At 36.7% G+C, this 16,705-nt stretch overlaps 2 protein-coding genes across 2 annotated transcripts in view; one reads left to right on the plus strand and one right to left on the minus strand.

The window, feature by feature from the left end:
• The window catches only part of EIF3A (eukaryotic translation initiation factor 3 subunit A), a 40,329-nt gene extending 31,884 nt beyond the window's left edge, over positions 1-8,445 (plus strand). Inside the window, exons 20-22 of the mRNA XM_058187313.1 lie at positions 38-212; positions 1,983-2,167; positions 5,623-8,445. Coding sequence (XP_058043296.1) covers positions 38-212; positions 1,983-2,167; positions 5,623-5,849 — 587 coding nt within the window. The 3' untranslated portion in view covers positions 5,850-8,445. The remainder of the gene's footprint in view (positions 1-37; positions 213-1,982; positions 2,168-5,622) is intronic.
• Positions 8,446-13,711: 5,266 nt separating this feature from the next.
• On the minus strand, positions 13,712-16,478 carry NANOS1 (nanos C2HC-type zinc finger 1). The gene has a single exon (XM_058187314.1). The coding sequence runs from the start codon at positions 15,391-15,393 to the stop codon at positions 14,524-14,526; it is 870 nt and encodes a 289-aa protein (XP_058043297.1). The 5' UTR covers positions 15,394-16,478; the 3' UTR covers positions 13,712-14,523.
• Positions 16,479-16,705: the final 227 nt, after the last annotated feature.

Below are 16,705 nucleotides of genomic sequence, written 5' to 3' on the forward strand. Positions count from 1 at the left end.
AATTAGCCTTTAAAAGTTGATGTTTTGCGCTGTCTAGGTGGATGGAGAGAACGTGAAAAGGCTCGAGAAGACAGCTGGGGACCTCCGCGGGATTCCAGACCTTCAGAAGATCGTGAATGGGACAGAGATAAAGACCGTGATGAAAAGGAAAAGGAACGAGAATTTGACAAAGACCGTGACTTAGATCGGGAAGATCGTTTTAGGCGTCCTAGGTTAGACTTTATTACATTTTAATAGCTTGTGGTGATTTCTTTTTTTCTTTATGAACCAGAAGATAGTTTTGATAGACAAGTGGGATGGCTGGTATCTATGACAAGAAATACTTGCATGTAGAGAATATATGTTAAAATATGTGAGGCATATGCACTTGTTGATCAACCATAAAGATATGTCAGTTTTTAAAAATGTATTTTATTATGGCTTAAGTTTTACACAAAATAGGGAAAACATGTAGAGAATGATTTCTTAAATTCTTTCCACTCCTTTTATAAACAGTAGGATATAAATACTGTATCTGTATAGCCTGTGTAACAGGATAATATTTTGCTTTGCTATGTCTGCGTATGTGTGCTTTTACTTTCCAGTTGCTAATTAGGATGCATGCATATATTTAGCCCCCGTGTTCTGTGATAATGTAATCAGGGCGATGTGTATATGTTACCACTGTATGTTTGTTAGTAGGTGTACTTCTGCTTTCCTTTTTGCCTATTTTTGTACATTTGTTATGTGCATGTGACTGGGAAGCATGTAATAGGTTTCATATCCTTCACTTTGAATTGTGTGACCAAGAGGGAGAGGGACTTAGAATGGAATGTCATCCTAAGTGACATCCCGTCCTGCCTCTTTGGATTCATTGGGGGAATTTTCTCCTAAAGTCTGCAGGCCTCATCTGACCAATTTCAAATTCAATCTTTCTTTTGTTCCTTTTCCCACCAAACCACTTTGCTTCCATTCTGTTCTGTCTTTAGCGACTTGCTTTGCTGATTGACAGACAGATGGACAACAAAAATGTAAAGACAATCCAGATTCCCTTTAACAGGGCGGGATATAAATTCAAATTAAAAAAACCCATACTTTTCCCAATTTTCCACTGGCTTGGAAAATACTACAGAATTTAAAAAATACTACAGAAACAATTTGCATGCTCACAAAAATTTAGGGACTCTTCAATTTTATAGATAGCCCTTGCTTAACAATGATAATTTCTGTCACTAAGTGATGTGGTCATAAACCACAATGTCACATGACCACATCATTTAGCAGCAGCAATCCTTGCAGTCTCCATTGCTGTTGTTAAGTGAGGATCACAAGACATTAAGCAAGGACCTCCTTACAGCTTTGAGCCAGCTTTGAACAAGACAAAGTCAATGGGGAAGCTGACAGGAAGTCACAAGTTGGGGGGTGGGTGGGCTTGCAATCAGGCAGGCAGTTGGTAAGTGCCTACTGTGATTTGAAGGCAAACAGGCAAGGAGTAGCTGCTGTCAGGCATGGAACAGCTACCATATCATTGAGTGGACATGTGCTACAGAGTGTAGCCTCATTGGGATAAAGAGCGGTAGGACTAGGAGCAGCTTAAGAATAGATACTTGTAATCTTCCCTGCCAGTTTCCCCATTTACTTTATTTTGAAGGTGAGTGGTAATCACATGACAACAGGATGTTGCAACCATTATAATTGTGAACTTGTTGCCCAGATTATGATCAGTCACTGCTGGGATGGCTGAAACTTTGAAGACTGCTCATAAATACACTTCTTCAGTGCTGTTGTAACTTTAGAAGCTTGCTACATGAGTGGTCATTAATCAAGAATTACCTGTATTTAATTTTTTCCAAGAGCATTTTAAATATCCCATATGTTTTTAAAAACCTTTTTTCCCAATGATAATTGCAATTTATATGAAAATAGTGATAAGTCATTCTCTTGCAGATAATCTATAGTTGAAGATCCTTTCTTTAGCACTGATATAACTTTTATAATTAAAGGGATGACACTGGCTGGAGAAGAGGACCAGCTGAGGAAGCCTCTAGCTGGAGAGATTCAGGTCGTCGTGATGAATGGGACAGAAGTGGTCGTGACTCTAGAGATGACCGTGGTGGTCGTGATCTTCGAGGTCGTGTTGAAGAGAGAGAAAGGAGAGGACCCCCACCTAGAACAGATCGGGAAGAAGGTAACTTCTACCCAGTTTGTTATTGTTATATAAATCCTATCAGAGAAACAGGGAATTCATTTCTATTACAAAAAATGCAGGTGGTGTATATTTATCTATATATATATAAAAGGGAAAACGACTCACGCCATAATCACAAAATCTCCAGAACCATAAAGCCTACAAACTTGAAATTTGGCACGTATGTTCCTCTTGGCTTCTAGAGAGAAAGGATTCTTTGCTAAGAAAGGATTTTTCAAAATGATCAGATCATTAGTATTTCTTATATTATTAACACACACTGATGCTAATTAGTTAGATGTTCTAGTCTCCCTCCCAACTTGAAAATAACTGGAGAGAACTGTATAGCATAGGACAGGCTTCTGAGGGAGAGAAGGGGCTAGGATAGGAGACGTTTCTGTGGGGCAAGCCTGAGAGAGAAAAGGGGGATAGGAGAGGCCGATCGTAACTGCTCATTAATTTTCACACTTTAAGTGTCAATTTATCAAGCCCCATCACATAGTTTTGTAGCGAAGCATGGGTATCCAGCTAGTTTTTATATATTTAATAAATGTATATGGACAACCATATATTTCTCTTATGCATCCATCTTTAGAGGTTAATGGTTAAAAACAAATGTAATAAAAATAAGTTTAAAAACAACAGAACTAACATAAAACAGTATAGCAGCTGATTTAACACTACCAAAACCAAGAAATGGGCTCACCTATAGTAACAGCCCAGGCTTAATGACAAGGCCAAATTTTCCATGCCTTGCAAAAGCCCAGCAGGGTCAGGATAAATCTAATCTCTGAGGTAATGATCCAGAGAGCAGGTGTCATTACAGAAAAAACTTTCCTCCGAGGCCCTGCCAGATGGCAGTCTCTTATAAATGGGACCCAGAGCATGCTTCTCCTGCTGGATCTCATAGTACTGATAGACTTCACTGGGGAGAGATGGTCCCAGAGGTAGTACAACCCCAAGCCATGAAGTGCTTTAAAGGTAACTACCAGCAGCTTGAATTACATCTGGAAGCAAATTGGTAGCCAATGTAGCTTGCGGAGCAGACATACCACATGCGTTGAGTGTCTGGTACGTGCAACTATTCAGATCACCACATTTTGCATCAGCTGAAGTTTCCAAACACCTTTTGAGAGCAGCCACATTTTGACATACTGCAGTAATCCAAGCAGGAGGTAACCATGGCATGAGAGACTCTGAAACAGAACATACCTCACCTTGAACTAACAAATAACCTCACCAGTGACTTCATGTAGATGTTAAAACAGGAGAGGGGACATCAGTGAACCCTGTGGCACTCTACAGGACCAGTTCCAGTTCCAGTTGGTGTTTGATAGGAAAGGAGATGTTCAGCCCAACCGGAACTGGAACTGGAACTGGAAGAACGAAGAAAATCAGAATCCCCAAAGCCATTCCAGAATGATACTATGATCAGTGATATCAAAAACATCTGAGAAGTCAAGAAGAACAAGGATTGATGCATGATCCCCATCCCAGCCTCACCAGAGATCATCCTAAAGTGCAATCAGTGTTGTCTTGGTTCCATACCTTGGCCTGAATCCTGACTGAAGAGTCCAGATGATCCTATTCTTTCAGACTTCTTTGAAGCTGCTGCACAATCACCACCTTCACAACCTTCTCTAGAAAGGAGATTGGAAACGGAATGAAAATTGTTGGATATAGTGATGACTTCTCAAGAAGGCGGTGAATCATTACCCCCACAGAGATTGTGGAATTACCCCCTCTCAAAGAAGAATTAACCACTAGCAAGGCCCAACCACATTTCACCTCTGGGGAGGCATTAACCAATAAGGAGGGACATAGATCTACCATGTTTCCCCGAAAATAAGACCCTGTCTTATATATTTTTTGAACCCTGAAATAAGTGCTTGGCCTTATTGCCATGCGCTCAAAAGCCCGATTGAGCTTATTTTTTTTATTTTTTTTATTTGCATTTATATCCCGCCCTTCTCTGAAGACTCAGGGTGGCTTACACTATGTTAGCAATAGTCTTCATCCTATTTGTATATTTACATACAAAGTCAACTTATTGCCCCCAGCAATCTGGGTCCTCATTTTACCTACCTTATAAAGGATGGAAGGCTGAGTCAACCTTGGGCCTGGTGGGACTAGAACCTGCAGTAATTGCAGGCAGTTGTGTTAATAACAGACTGTCTTAGCAGTCTGAGCCACAGAGGCCCTTATTAAGGGATGTCTTATTTTGGGGGAAACATGGTAATGCAGATGTGGCTGAGCTAACAGATGACAGAACACTGACATTTTTCTTAAACCAACAGGATCAAACTCCCAAATAACCAAATCTTGCCTTAGTCATCTTTACAAGACCTGCTATAAACAGACTCCAATATAGCATGAATCTGAACAATTTTCTCTGTTTATATTTATTTTAACACCATTGTTGGAAATATTGACACTGTTAAAGACAACACTTAATGCTTTTTAAAAGTAATGCAGAAATATTAAGAAATCACTTTATCAGCAATAGAAGTTAGACTTATATACCACTTCACAGTGCTTTACAGCCCTCTTTGGGCAGTTTACAGAATCAGCATCTAACCCCCAACAATCTGGGTCCTCATCTTACTGACCTCTGAAGGATGGAAGGCTGAGTCAACCGTGAGCCGGTGAGGATCGAACCACTGGCAGTCAGCAGAATTAGCCTGCAGTACTGCATTCTAACCACTGTGCCACTATGGCTCTTTCATTATCCCTTTTATTATGGAGTACAAAATCTAATACTGGCTGTTTTGCAAAAATTGAGTATTCCATATTGTATGAGTGGCCAGGAAAATAAAACAGGAGTCCATGTGGGGGTAACATGATGCTCCAAACTGACTTTCTTACTGTTCAGTGTATGTATTATTTTGTATGGAGAACTGGAAAAAAACTCAACTACTCATAATGACACAAAAATGGGAATAATGAAAATTTTAGAAAACAAAAAAATTCAAAAGGATCTTGATTGTTACTGAAATAGTCTGAAATGACAAATATAGACATCTATCATAAATACTTAAATGTGAATTCATGCACAGAATCTTCATGGTGAATTGAACTATAAGATCTCAATTGTCTTTCCCTACTCTACAATGCCATGATTATTTTCTTCAAGTTTGTACTTTTTTAATGCCAGCTTTTGTAATACATATAACCCTAATTTTGAATTTGCAGTGTATTCTAAAACATTACTGGTAGTAGTGTTTATAGTCTTACATTGTAGAATATATTAATTCAACATGATTACTTCTTATTCCTTAATTTTGTTCTGTGGTTATGCTTCACTACTTTTCCTTCCTGTAAGAGAAACATTACATTGTAAATTCCTCCAAGATATGTTGTAATTCTAATTAGATTAAACTATTTCTTCTGGATTTTGTTTCATTACATAGCCCAGTGAATGAATTAAAGCTGAAATACTGCTTTTTATTTTTCAGTGAGCTCATGGAGGCGCGGTGATGATAGAAAGGAAGAACGTGAAGAACGTGAAACAGTTCGAAAACCACCACCTCCTGCTGCTCCTACTTCTGGTCCTTCTGTTTCCAAAGAACGAGAAAAAGAGGGTGAGAAAGAGAAAGCTTGGAGAACAGATAAAGAACGAGAAGCCCTTCGTCGCATTAAAAATGAAACTGATGAAGAGGGTTGGACCACTGTACGACGTTAAGTTCAAAACCTAAACATGGTTTTAATTGGTGTTTTGCATTGATTTGATAACAGATTATAATATTGGTGCTTTAAGAGTCTGAATTTGAATTCTTTAACAAAGTTTTCTAGAAACGAAAGCATGAAACCTTTACTTGTATGCAAACTGATCATGCACAGAACTTACAACTAATAGTTGGAAATTAAATACTGGTTATCTAAGATTTCAATTGTATGTCACAGATCACTTGGTGGTAAGAATAAAAAAATAAATTCTATAGGTATCTTTGAGTGGCATGTACATCTCAGTCAAAAACAAAACTGATTTTTATGTTAACTAACCTTATACCTTAAAATGAATATGGCCTGCAAAGCATATGTTTAAAGCAATGTTTCTGGTTCCATAAATAAATGACTTTGTAAGGCTGTACAGTCTAAAATTGGTATTTGATGGCAGAGGCTATTGCTGGTAGTATTATTGAATTCAGTATGTTTTAATTTGATTTATATAGAATAAATGTCATGGGTCTTTTAGCTATGCTGGGAATTTTTCTTTTGTTTCTTTTCAGTAGATTCTACTTGAATGCACAGTCTTATCAAGCCATTTGCAGTCTTTACTTTCACAATGAGTGCCACAGTAGTATTGAAACAACAGGCTTTTAAAATTGAAAGTATTTGAGTAATCTTTTTGCTGAGCATTTTTGTTCCTTGCTGTGTATAGACACTTCTCTTTCTGGTATTGGTAATCTCTGCCTTTTGAAACATTTATATAGTGTCATTTCATAGACATGATCTGTGGAGGAATCAATCACTCCTCCTTTCCTTCTGAATTTCTTGTCTTCAGGGTAAGTGCTTTACCTTTAAACCAAGTGCTTTGTAGTAAGAGTGGGTTAACTTCAATTTGGGGCTGAAATAGCAATGTTAGTGATTGTTTTTAATTGAAGCCAACACAGAACTTGCTGCTATGTGTTAACTTCAATGATAAATAAACTTAAAAATCTAACCTAGTATTTTGTTGTGACTTTTTAATTGATGTTTCAGATTTTCATACATCTTTCTTCTAACGTATTTGAGGAAATAGCCTTATTGAACTTAACATATCTATTCTTTTTCCAGCAGTCTTTTACCCAGTGAATAAGTATCTTTTTAAATAGTTGTCTGTTGGAAAGAAAGTGCTAATAAATTCAAATACAAATAAAAAATCAGTAAAAATAATGAAAATTATATTTTTCATATTCTCAATTTCATTTTAATTAAAATAAATGTGGACTTCTTAGTTGTACTCTTAATTTATATATCAAAGTATTATGGTTTGAGACAGGAATGCCACTTTGCATTGACGTTATTTAGTTATGATAGGCATCAAGAAAGGGTTTTTTCCCCTATTTCTAGTGTTTCTCCTGCATGTAAAAAACAAAAACTTGGGTGAAAGACTCCATAATGAAAACTGTTCACTGAAAAATAAACATCAATCATTCAAATTATATAATTAACAGCATTTGTCAGAAAAAAAATCAGAATCTTAGATCTTGAATATACATTGCAAACCTACAATGTAAAATAGATTGCACAGCATCTCTTTGATTCTTAGCATTTAGAATGTGCATACATTATTAAAAAAATCATGTTATGCTATTAAAAACAGCTAAGATAGAAGAACTGAAAAATTTTTCTTAATTGGTTTTTTGAGATCAGGTTTTACATTTCATTGGAGAAAATGTTATGTTTTGCATTTCCTGATTTTATTTAGTTTTCATGAAAACTGGAAGATTGTAAGAAGCTCAAAGGAGAAAGATGTATGCTTATCACATTTTACAGTTTAGATTTTATCTCTTTCTGATGCAGTTCCTGTCATGATGAATAATTTCCTAAGTAAAGCAGTTAACTTTCCCTTTATGGGGAAGCTACCATCACTTGTGCAGAACAAATTAACCTCAAAATAAGTATGAAAAAAGGACTGCATACAGTTGAGACCTTCCAATTTTATGTGCAAGTGGTTTGATAACTGAACTTTAAGACACCGAAAAAAGGATGGTGTTTTTTTTTATAATTTTCATTCAAGACTATGATTAATATCTGTCCAGTTTGCTAATAGCAATATCTGTTATCCCAGGAGTTTGAGAAATTCACTTGGAATCATACTCCAAGAATCAGGAAAAAAATTAATCAATTTAATAAAGATCATTTTTTAAAAATATCCATTGTTTCTGCTAGTGTAGCTCCAGTGTAGACTAGTTTAGGATGGCTGTCTAGAAAACCTAGACAGTCAGCATAGATCCTCAAGTGAAGATCAAGAGATCAGTTAAATGCTTAATTAGATATAACTTGGGAAAACGCTAACTTGTTAACTATTTGCTACCTTTATTTTTGAGCATATTTCACTTTTCTTGGAAATGCAGAAGCAATCTGTATAAGCAATGGATTTTTAAGATAAACAGGTTTTTTTGGACAAAAAGTGGTTTTGCACAAATATGGAAAAAATGCAGTAGTGGTATAACATAGCAGAGTACAGTGAAAGGTAATTTTGGCTGAACATGATCTGAATTGAGGTAAAAACAATTGAAACAATCAGTACACTCAGTTATTATATGCAGTCTTATAATTTTTAATCTTTTTTTTTTAAAATATACTTTATTGAACTTTTTTACATTAAAAGCATAAAAAAAGGAAAAAGAAAAGTTTATATCATTTAACAGCTATTTGTGGTGTTTTTCATCTATAATTTTTAATCTTACAAGAGCAATACAAATGAAGTGTTGTGTTTTTTACTTTAAAGTTGACAGCAAGTACTGGTGGCAAATTTCATCCGTCAGTCAAGTTAGTCATAGAACGATCCAGTTATCCTGATATGGTCATTTGCTAATGAGCTATATCTTCTGTATCCAGCAGAATTTCTGTGCTGTCCAATAATAAAATTCTGGATGCCTTATATCAGAGTTCCCCAAACTTTCTACTTTTGCAGACCAGGGAAGCTGGGGGAGGGAATGGTTACTGGCAAGCTTGCATGTGCAGCCCAATTGCAAACGTCTTGCAGCTCACTAGTGGGATGCAGTGTGTGTGTGTACAGAGGGGGGGAGGGGAGGGGGGGAGAATCACAAAAAACATTTAAAAAGTGATTTGGTAATAGGCTCAATCATTATTTCAAAAAATGTAATAATAACTGAGATCAATCCTTTTTGAGTAATCTTTATCGTACTGTATAAATGGATAGTATACGTTCAAATACCTTTGAAAAATGTTCCTGCTCTTAAACAATACTTTGTGAAAGTAAAGTTAAAATAGATTGCAGAAAGCAGCCTCAATACATAAATAATTAGCTTGTGACTAACAAATATGTACAGGTAGTCCTTGACTTAACAACCATTTGTTTTGTGATTGTATTAAGTTACAGTGGCATTGAAAAAAGTGTCTTATGACCATTTTTCATATTTTCAATGTTGCTTCATGTGAGCAAAATTTGGATGCTTGGCAACTGGCATGACGGTTGCAGTATCCTGGGATCATGTGATCATCTTTTGTGACCTTTTGACAAGCAAAGTCAATGGGGAAGCCAGATTCCCTTAATTGTATTACTAACTTAACTGCAATGACTCATTTAACAATTGTCTTGCTTAGCAACAGAAATTTGTGGTCGTAAGTTGTGGAATAACTGTAATGGAGTGAGAACCTTTATAAATCCAAAAAATGATTAGAGTGAAATATGAAACAACTGTAGTGCTCTGTAATGACAAAAATGCATTTATTCTCCTCTAGTACTCGTTTCTTCCTTTTGAGATTTCCTATCATGATTAGAAAAATAGTTGCTGTAAAGCTTCCGTCTCACTCCAGTCCTTACTGTTTCTTATTTGTAACAAGATGATAAACTTAGTTGGTGGTTATCAATTTTTCCAAGTGTGTAGAAATTAGATTATTCATAAGTATACCTCTTTTATGGTTTGGATTATGTAAACAATTCTAGCCTGAGGTGACTTTATTGTTCTGGTTGTTTTAACTACAAATATTAGATGAAAGCAAAATTATTTTTCAGAAATAATTTTTGTAAACAAATTCTGAAAACAAAATTTCATCTGTCCTGGCAGTTTTATGACCATTTTTAATAGTTTCTATTACATCCAAATTTATAATAGGACACTAAGAATGTGCTTTTAAATTATTCAGAAACGTTGATATACATGTTAAAACATAGTATACATATAACATTTTTCTGAGACTTATTTAGGAAATGATAAGGAAGTATATTTATTCCCACATAATTTTACCTTCATATGTGTTTGATTGTGCTTCTGGCAAATTCAACATTTTGAACTGGGTTTTGGATTGTTTAATTAAACTCTTTATTCAACCATAGATTCCTTGTGTTACAAAAATAAGCTTCCATTCCACCTGTTCAGTAGATAAACAAAATAACATTGATGTTTCTCTCTAAACTAGCTTATCTTAATTTTCAGTATTCCCATTACTTTCATTAAAAATTACTTTCAAGGAATTTTGGTTAGAATATACAGTAAGATGCTAAATCTTCATTCTGGGATAATGTTTCAGTTACTAAATTTACCAGTATGTACAGATGTCAGTAGTTTGTTAAAGAACAGAAGCATTGTCACTTGCAACTTGATTAAAATTGCTTACTTTACAGATAGAAATATGCATTTTGTTATATTACATAAATTGGATACATCTAAATCAATTTTTCTAACTTTAATATATTGGATAAACCTAATAACATGTGCTCTAATAGCTGATTACCTAGAAGTATATCTTAAAGTTAACTATTATAGAAGGCTTAAATTTTTGATTTAACCAAAACCAAATTTTTGAAGTAAATATAAGCAATCTTTCCCTAAACAGCCTCTGAGATATATTAACTATGTCCCCAAATTTGGCTGCAGTCTATTAGTGCTTCCAACAAAGCCAAGTATGAAGATTAATTGAAATTTTTGTCAAATTCTTTCTGCCTGTACTTTGCCCTAAGACAATTTGATTAATTTACTTCATTTGTATAACTCAGGACTACCTATTCCCAATAATTTCTTTTACTAATGCTATAACAACTTTAAGGGAATAATGCCTATTAAATATACATTAAATAGAATTTAAGAAGACTGTGTAGGACCTGACAATATGTTCCTAAACAAGTTTTCATTTCCAGTGTTCTAAATATTTACAAACTTTTTTCTTAAAAGTACTCCACGTCTTTCTGTATTTTATTATTGAAGGCCAAATATTCACACCAAGCCTGCAATAGGAATCTTAGGGAGGAGCCTACGGGTGCCTTCATTGACATAGACTGAAAATTCACTCTAAAAACACATAAAAACTTAAATTATATGTGGGAAGCAAGAAAGGCTGCAAAAATTTGAAACACATTTAAAACAAAGGATACACCATCCATCTTCATTTTCCAAGGAAATACACAAAACCACCTCTATCCTTGAAGTTTGATTGTATGCCATCTATCATCCATCTCTGTAAATAATGCACCTGAACTCTAAAGATGCTCATTCACTTAAAAGATTCCCAGTTTTATAAATATGCAACTGTATTCACACAACTTGCCAAGCCATTATTAAATGAGCCAGATTGGCTGGATTTACACATGCTAACTCACAAATTATATTTAATCTTAGATTTTTGTGAGAGCCCATTTCCCCTGCTTTATTTTAAAGAAGCATTATTTTAATAAACTTCTTTCATATATGGTCTATAATTCCCAGGATTCTCAACAGCTATTCACACATCTAGAGGGCACTGAAGTGTAATCTTTTAGTTGTTCATTTCCTGCTTTAAAGTAATTGAAGGTAATGAAAATTGTAGGATATGTAGTTGGGAAAAACTTGCCAAATACGTCTAGCAGTTTCTACATAGGATAACCAAGAGCATTTATCTTTAGGACTGCATTATCCTGTAAGAATTAGCTTTCTACTCTGAAATGGTTGGCAAGACTTCCAGATGAAGAAAGTGGACTGAAAATGGCTCAGTGAAAAGCAGAGCCAACAAGTGTTAAGAATAAAGGAGAGGTCTAGAGATCATGCAGAAGTGCTCTAGAGTCTAGAACCTCCTTTATGTGGTCTCTGGTGGGATTTGAGAACTGGGAGACAAGGGAATAGCTACAAATTATTGCTCAAATTGCAGTCAATGCCTTTAAAAGGATATTAAGTTTGCATACTTTCCTAATCACATTTGGAATTTGCTTATTAGCTACTTTTCAGCAATCAACCTTTGAAAGTGAAAACTCTGAAAAAAGAGTGATTTTAGCCACAAGCTTATAAACTTATTTTTTTTAAAAAAATATTCAAAATGTCCTGTTAACTTAAGATTTTAGAATTATAAAGAATCCTTCCTATGGGAAAATGCTTTTGTTTTGAATAAGGTTTTAAAAATTGGACTCTAGAGGGAACTAAAGATTAAAGGAGAAAAACACAAACTTGAAAATAGGATGCCAGATATTCGTAACACTGGAAATATTGAATATTTCCAAAAAGTTGAATTAGAACTTGATATTAATAATATCTGCCTCTATGGATATAGACTGTGTCTAAAAGATGTTACAGAAGAGGAACAAATTTTAACCTGACAAGACAAACTGAGTTGAAAGTATTTACAAAAGACAGGCTGTAATAATGATATGGAAAAACAGGCTTCAATTGCCATAAAAAAAATAATAATGAAAAGGGACATACAAACAATAAACCAAGAGAGTGACCTGGATATTTTTTCTATTTTGGATTTATAAAACAGGTTTTTTTAAAGTTTTGAAGAATTTCATTAAAAAAAAAAAATCAAGTTCTGTGATATTTGAATGGATGAAAGATTAAGATTGTAAAAGTAAAATGATGGAATATAAACTTGGTTAATTTGAATATTACTGTCATTTAAGAAGACATAAGAAGTTACTAAAATTGCTTATACTTGTGATGAATTTTAAGAATCATTTCATATATCTTTACTATATTATTTCTCTTTGTGTTTTTCCTATTTTTTTCCCTTTGCACCTCTTACTCCTTCCTATTTTTCTATCTTTTTGCATTTTTACTATTATCTTTAACAAATATTACTTAAAAAAATGCAATGGTTAGCACAGAAAACAGATCGGCCTTTATTTGGTACTCTTTAGTGATATTTTCTGTAGTTTGGAACTCCTATAGAGATTTCAGGTAGCACTTTCTACAAACTTGCTAAAATATTTTTAGAGTGTAGCAATCACCTACTGTGTTCTCTGTGTGTGATTATATATGTGTAAAGTAAGCAATTTATAATTTGTTTAAATAACAAGTGCTGTTAGTTTTACAGTGCTAGTTTCAATCTTATTAACAACATGTATCTTGTTAAAAATGGCATGCTACTCATATTATATGTGGAAAATATAATTGGCAGACATTAACTCTATACCTGCTGTGGAAAAAAACCTCTTGGATCATGTTGAAACTAACTGGCTTTCATGCTGGAAACCAGTATCAAACAGTTCTTATACAGAGGAACAAAATAAAAGTATAAAAGTTTGGAGCAATAAATCATAACCAGCTTTTATTGCTACATGTTCCATTTGTGGATTTGTATCTATTAAGTTGAAAATACATACAGTATTTTCTTTTTGCTATTACTTTAGTTTTAAAGACATTGCATTGGAAGAGAGAGAACTCATTTTCCTTTGTTTTCAAATTATATAAGGACGGTTTTTTTTTAATCCCTTGTTTCTTATAGTACACTTTGAGAGCAGATTTTTGTATTGACTTAAATTAGGCAGCCATTCTGATACTACCCTGTCTGCATTTTAGGATGAAAAGAGTCTATATGCCATGCAGTTTATTTACCTTTCAATAAAAATTGTTAGAAAAGGCACTACCGTCATCTGGCATTAAAAAGGCATACCGGTAACTTATCACATGTGTGTGTGTGTGTGTGTGTGTGTGTGTATGTATATACATACACACACACATAAAGCATACATAAAGTGCAGCCTTTTTAAAAAAATAATCAAAATATTGCTTGAAGACAATGAAGACAGCAAAGGAAGCAAATGCCAATTCAACACATTTAATAAATGACCTTTCCAACCTTGCTTTATAACCATTGTAGGACCAGCCAAACAGCTCTTTAAAAATTATTTGATTCATACATATTACTTAAAGTTATATTACGCTGCCTCGTTTAAAGACAGTATTTTGTTTATTCAAAAGTGCTCCCTTTCCAGCCAAGAATATTAAACAAAGCTACAGCAAATGGAGCATATATGCCTAAGAGATATCCTTAGTCCCATTTAAAAATCAGGCAAGTTTCACAATAAACAAATACAATACCTGTCTAAACGGTATGTTATAATTCTTAAGAGTTAATTTCAGAGGCCAGGCTCCCTGGCTACTACATATACAAACTAGAAACTATACTCAGTTATTTGATACATAAATCAAGAACATCTCTGTACATTCTACGTCTTCATATTTAAATATATTAAGAAACATCATTTGATTACAATTGGTGTTAAAAACAAACAAACCAAAAAAGGAAATGCCTTTTTCTTTATATCCCTGTAGAGGGCATACGCGGGCAAGAGAGCAGGAAAATAATAAAATAAAATGAAAAAATGAAATCGTAGTGGATTTTTTTTTTTTTGTTTTCTTTCCTTGATCCAATGTTTTTGATCCGCAGTCCTGGTCTCCACACAAACACTGACGCGGCCAAGGCTCGACAAACGCCCCCTAGCGGAGCTTCTTGCCCAGGATATGCCGGGCGTTTTTAAGCGGTTGTTTGGGGGCGCTGCCGTGCATTTTAGACAAGGGGCAATACTTGATGGTGTGCGCGTTGTCCCCACTGGCTCCACAGAGAGGGCAAGTGTATCGCCTCAGCACCGGGCACAAGACTCTGCCGTCGGGTCCCTTAAGGATGTGCGTGGTGTAGAGGGCCACGGCTTCTTTATTATTCCGGCAGAAAACGCACACTTGCAATTCCGGCTTCAGCAGCCTCGAGGCGCTTTTCGGAGGTGCGGGCAGCCGGCCGTCAACCATCAGGCGGCCGCCCCAAGCGTGAGGCGAGCGATCTCTTTCCAGATGGTCAGGGGAGCAATTGAACACCACCGAAGCCGGGCTGGCTCTGCCGGAGAAGGGGCTAAAATCGGCGAAACGCTCCTCCAGCAGGTTTTCGCTCGGGCTAAGGTGATGGTGATGGCGATGATGGTGCCCGCACAAGTCAAAATCGTGCAAATCCAGGGAGCTCTCGAAATAAGGGGCTCCCACTTCGTCGTCCTCGTCGTCGTCTTCCTCCTCCTCGTCCTCCTCTTCTTCTTCTTCCTCCTCCTCCTCGCCTTCCTCGGTCGCCGGGACCTGCTGCACGGTGGCCGCCACAACCACGGAGGAGGATCCGGTCCGAAAGCCCTTTTCTTGGCTCACCGCTTTGGTGATCAGCGTGGCTAAGCCCAGGTAATCGTTCCAAGAGTTGAACGCGTTCCCGTAAGCGCTGTGGCTCTTCGTCGCGTACCTGCCGCCTCCTTGCAAAAACTCCACCGGCTGATGGTGGTGGTGATGATGGTGGTGGTGGTGCTTCTCCAGCTTGCTTGGGTGGAAAGCCTCCATCAGAAAAAAGACAAGACCCCGGACCGCTTGCGCGTCCCCTCCAAACAAACGAACAACAACAAAAAACCAGCACCAAAAACCCCTCTCGCTTTTCGCAGGCGAACGCCGGCACCAGCTCCGCGAAGAAGAGTCGATGAGCAAGCGAGCCGCTCACCAAAACAGCAGCTGAAAACTCCTCCTTCTCTTCTGCGAAGCTTTTAAGCGCTTGGCAGCTGCTGAAATAGGGAGGGGAGGGGGAGAGCTGGCGGGACAGAGGAGGCGCAATCCCGAGGCTGCGCTCTCATTGGCCAGCAGCCAAAGCTGCCCCACCTTCCCTTGCCTGTCATTGGCTGAGGTGCTCGGGTACCCTTTTTCATCCCTTCCCAACGGGGCGTGTAAAGCGGTTAGGGTTGCCCGCTTGCTCGCTGCTTTTATTCGGAGCAGGTAGGTGAGCCGCGGAGGTTTTCAGAGACCGACCAATGGAGGGTCTGTCTTTCTTTTTCCCGTAGTATTATTGGAACGAATCCTGGAATCCTTTTTCACGGTGAAAGCTCATTCAGTAATTTTCAGAACTAAGTTTATTTTATTTTTGCTGCGCTGGTAGACTCCAGGTGTGGTTGAATTAGAACAAACCAACATGGTAAAATCGAAGTTGGCTTCAGTTGCGGGAGTTGAACCGAAGTCTGCTCTAACCTTTTCCAAAGGAGAGGAGAAAATATTGCAATGATGGGCGTGTGTACAAAAGATGCACCCAATCAAGACTATTCTTCTTCAGTGTCCGCTATAGGCAACACACAACTCCTTGTTTCCTTGTCTGTGTGTGTTTGGCAAGCAGGTGGAGGTGGAATCACTGGTTTGTACAGAAGATGTGTGGTTTTGCAGGGATTGTGCCCATGCATTTGAAAATACTGTTTAAAGAACTTCATTTCTTATCACACTGCCATCTTACCCCATATGCCAAGCCACAAAAACAGGGTAATGCCTTTATTGACTTTGTTTTGCCTTCTAATCAGTCTCCATCCTCCAATATCATACACTGAAGTTGTGAAGACCAGAAAGATGCTGGCCATCTGCTCTGGAGAACTGGGTAAACTCAGAATTGATTGACTGCCTCCATGTATCTTTTCTTCGCTGGCAGCACCTCACTGTCTCTGAAGGTACAACCAGATGGCCACATCAAAGTGTTTTCTTCCAGTTTGTGGACTAGCAGGATAACATGGCAGTATAATTACTGATGCCCATGTTACACTTATTGGTCAACAAATAGGCAACATACTGTTGGCAGAATTGGATTTCCTTCCTGATTTAAATGAGTTCTATGCATGACTCATTG

The sequence above is a fragment of the Ahaetulla prasina genome, chromosome 6 (assembly GCF_028640845.1).
Source record: "Ahaetulla prasina isolate Xishuangbanna chromosome 6, ASM2864084v1, whole genome shotgun sequence".
Lineage (NCBI taxonomy): Eukaryota > Metazoa > Chordata > Lepidosauria > Squamata > Colubridae > Ahaetulla > Ahaetulla prasina.

What these genes read in the sequence shown, in the direction of transcription:
- NANOS1 (XM_058187314.1), bottom strand. Translation starts at nt 15,393, where the DNA reads ATGGAGGCTTTCCACCCAAGCAAGCTGGAGAAGCACCACCACCACCAT.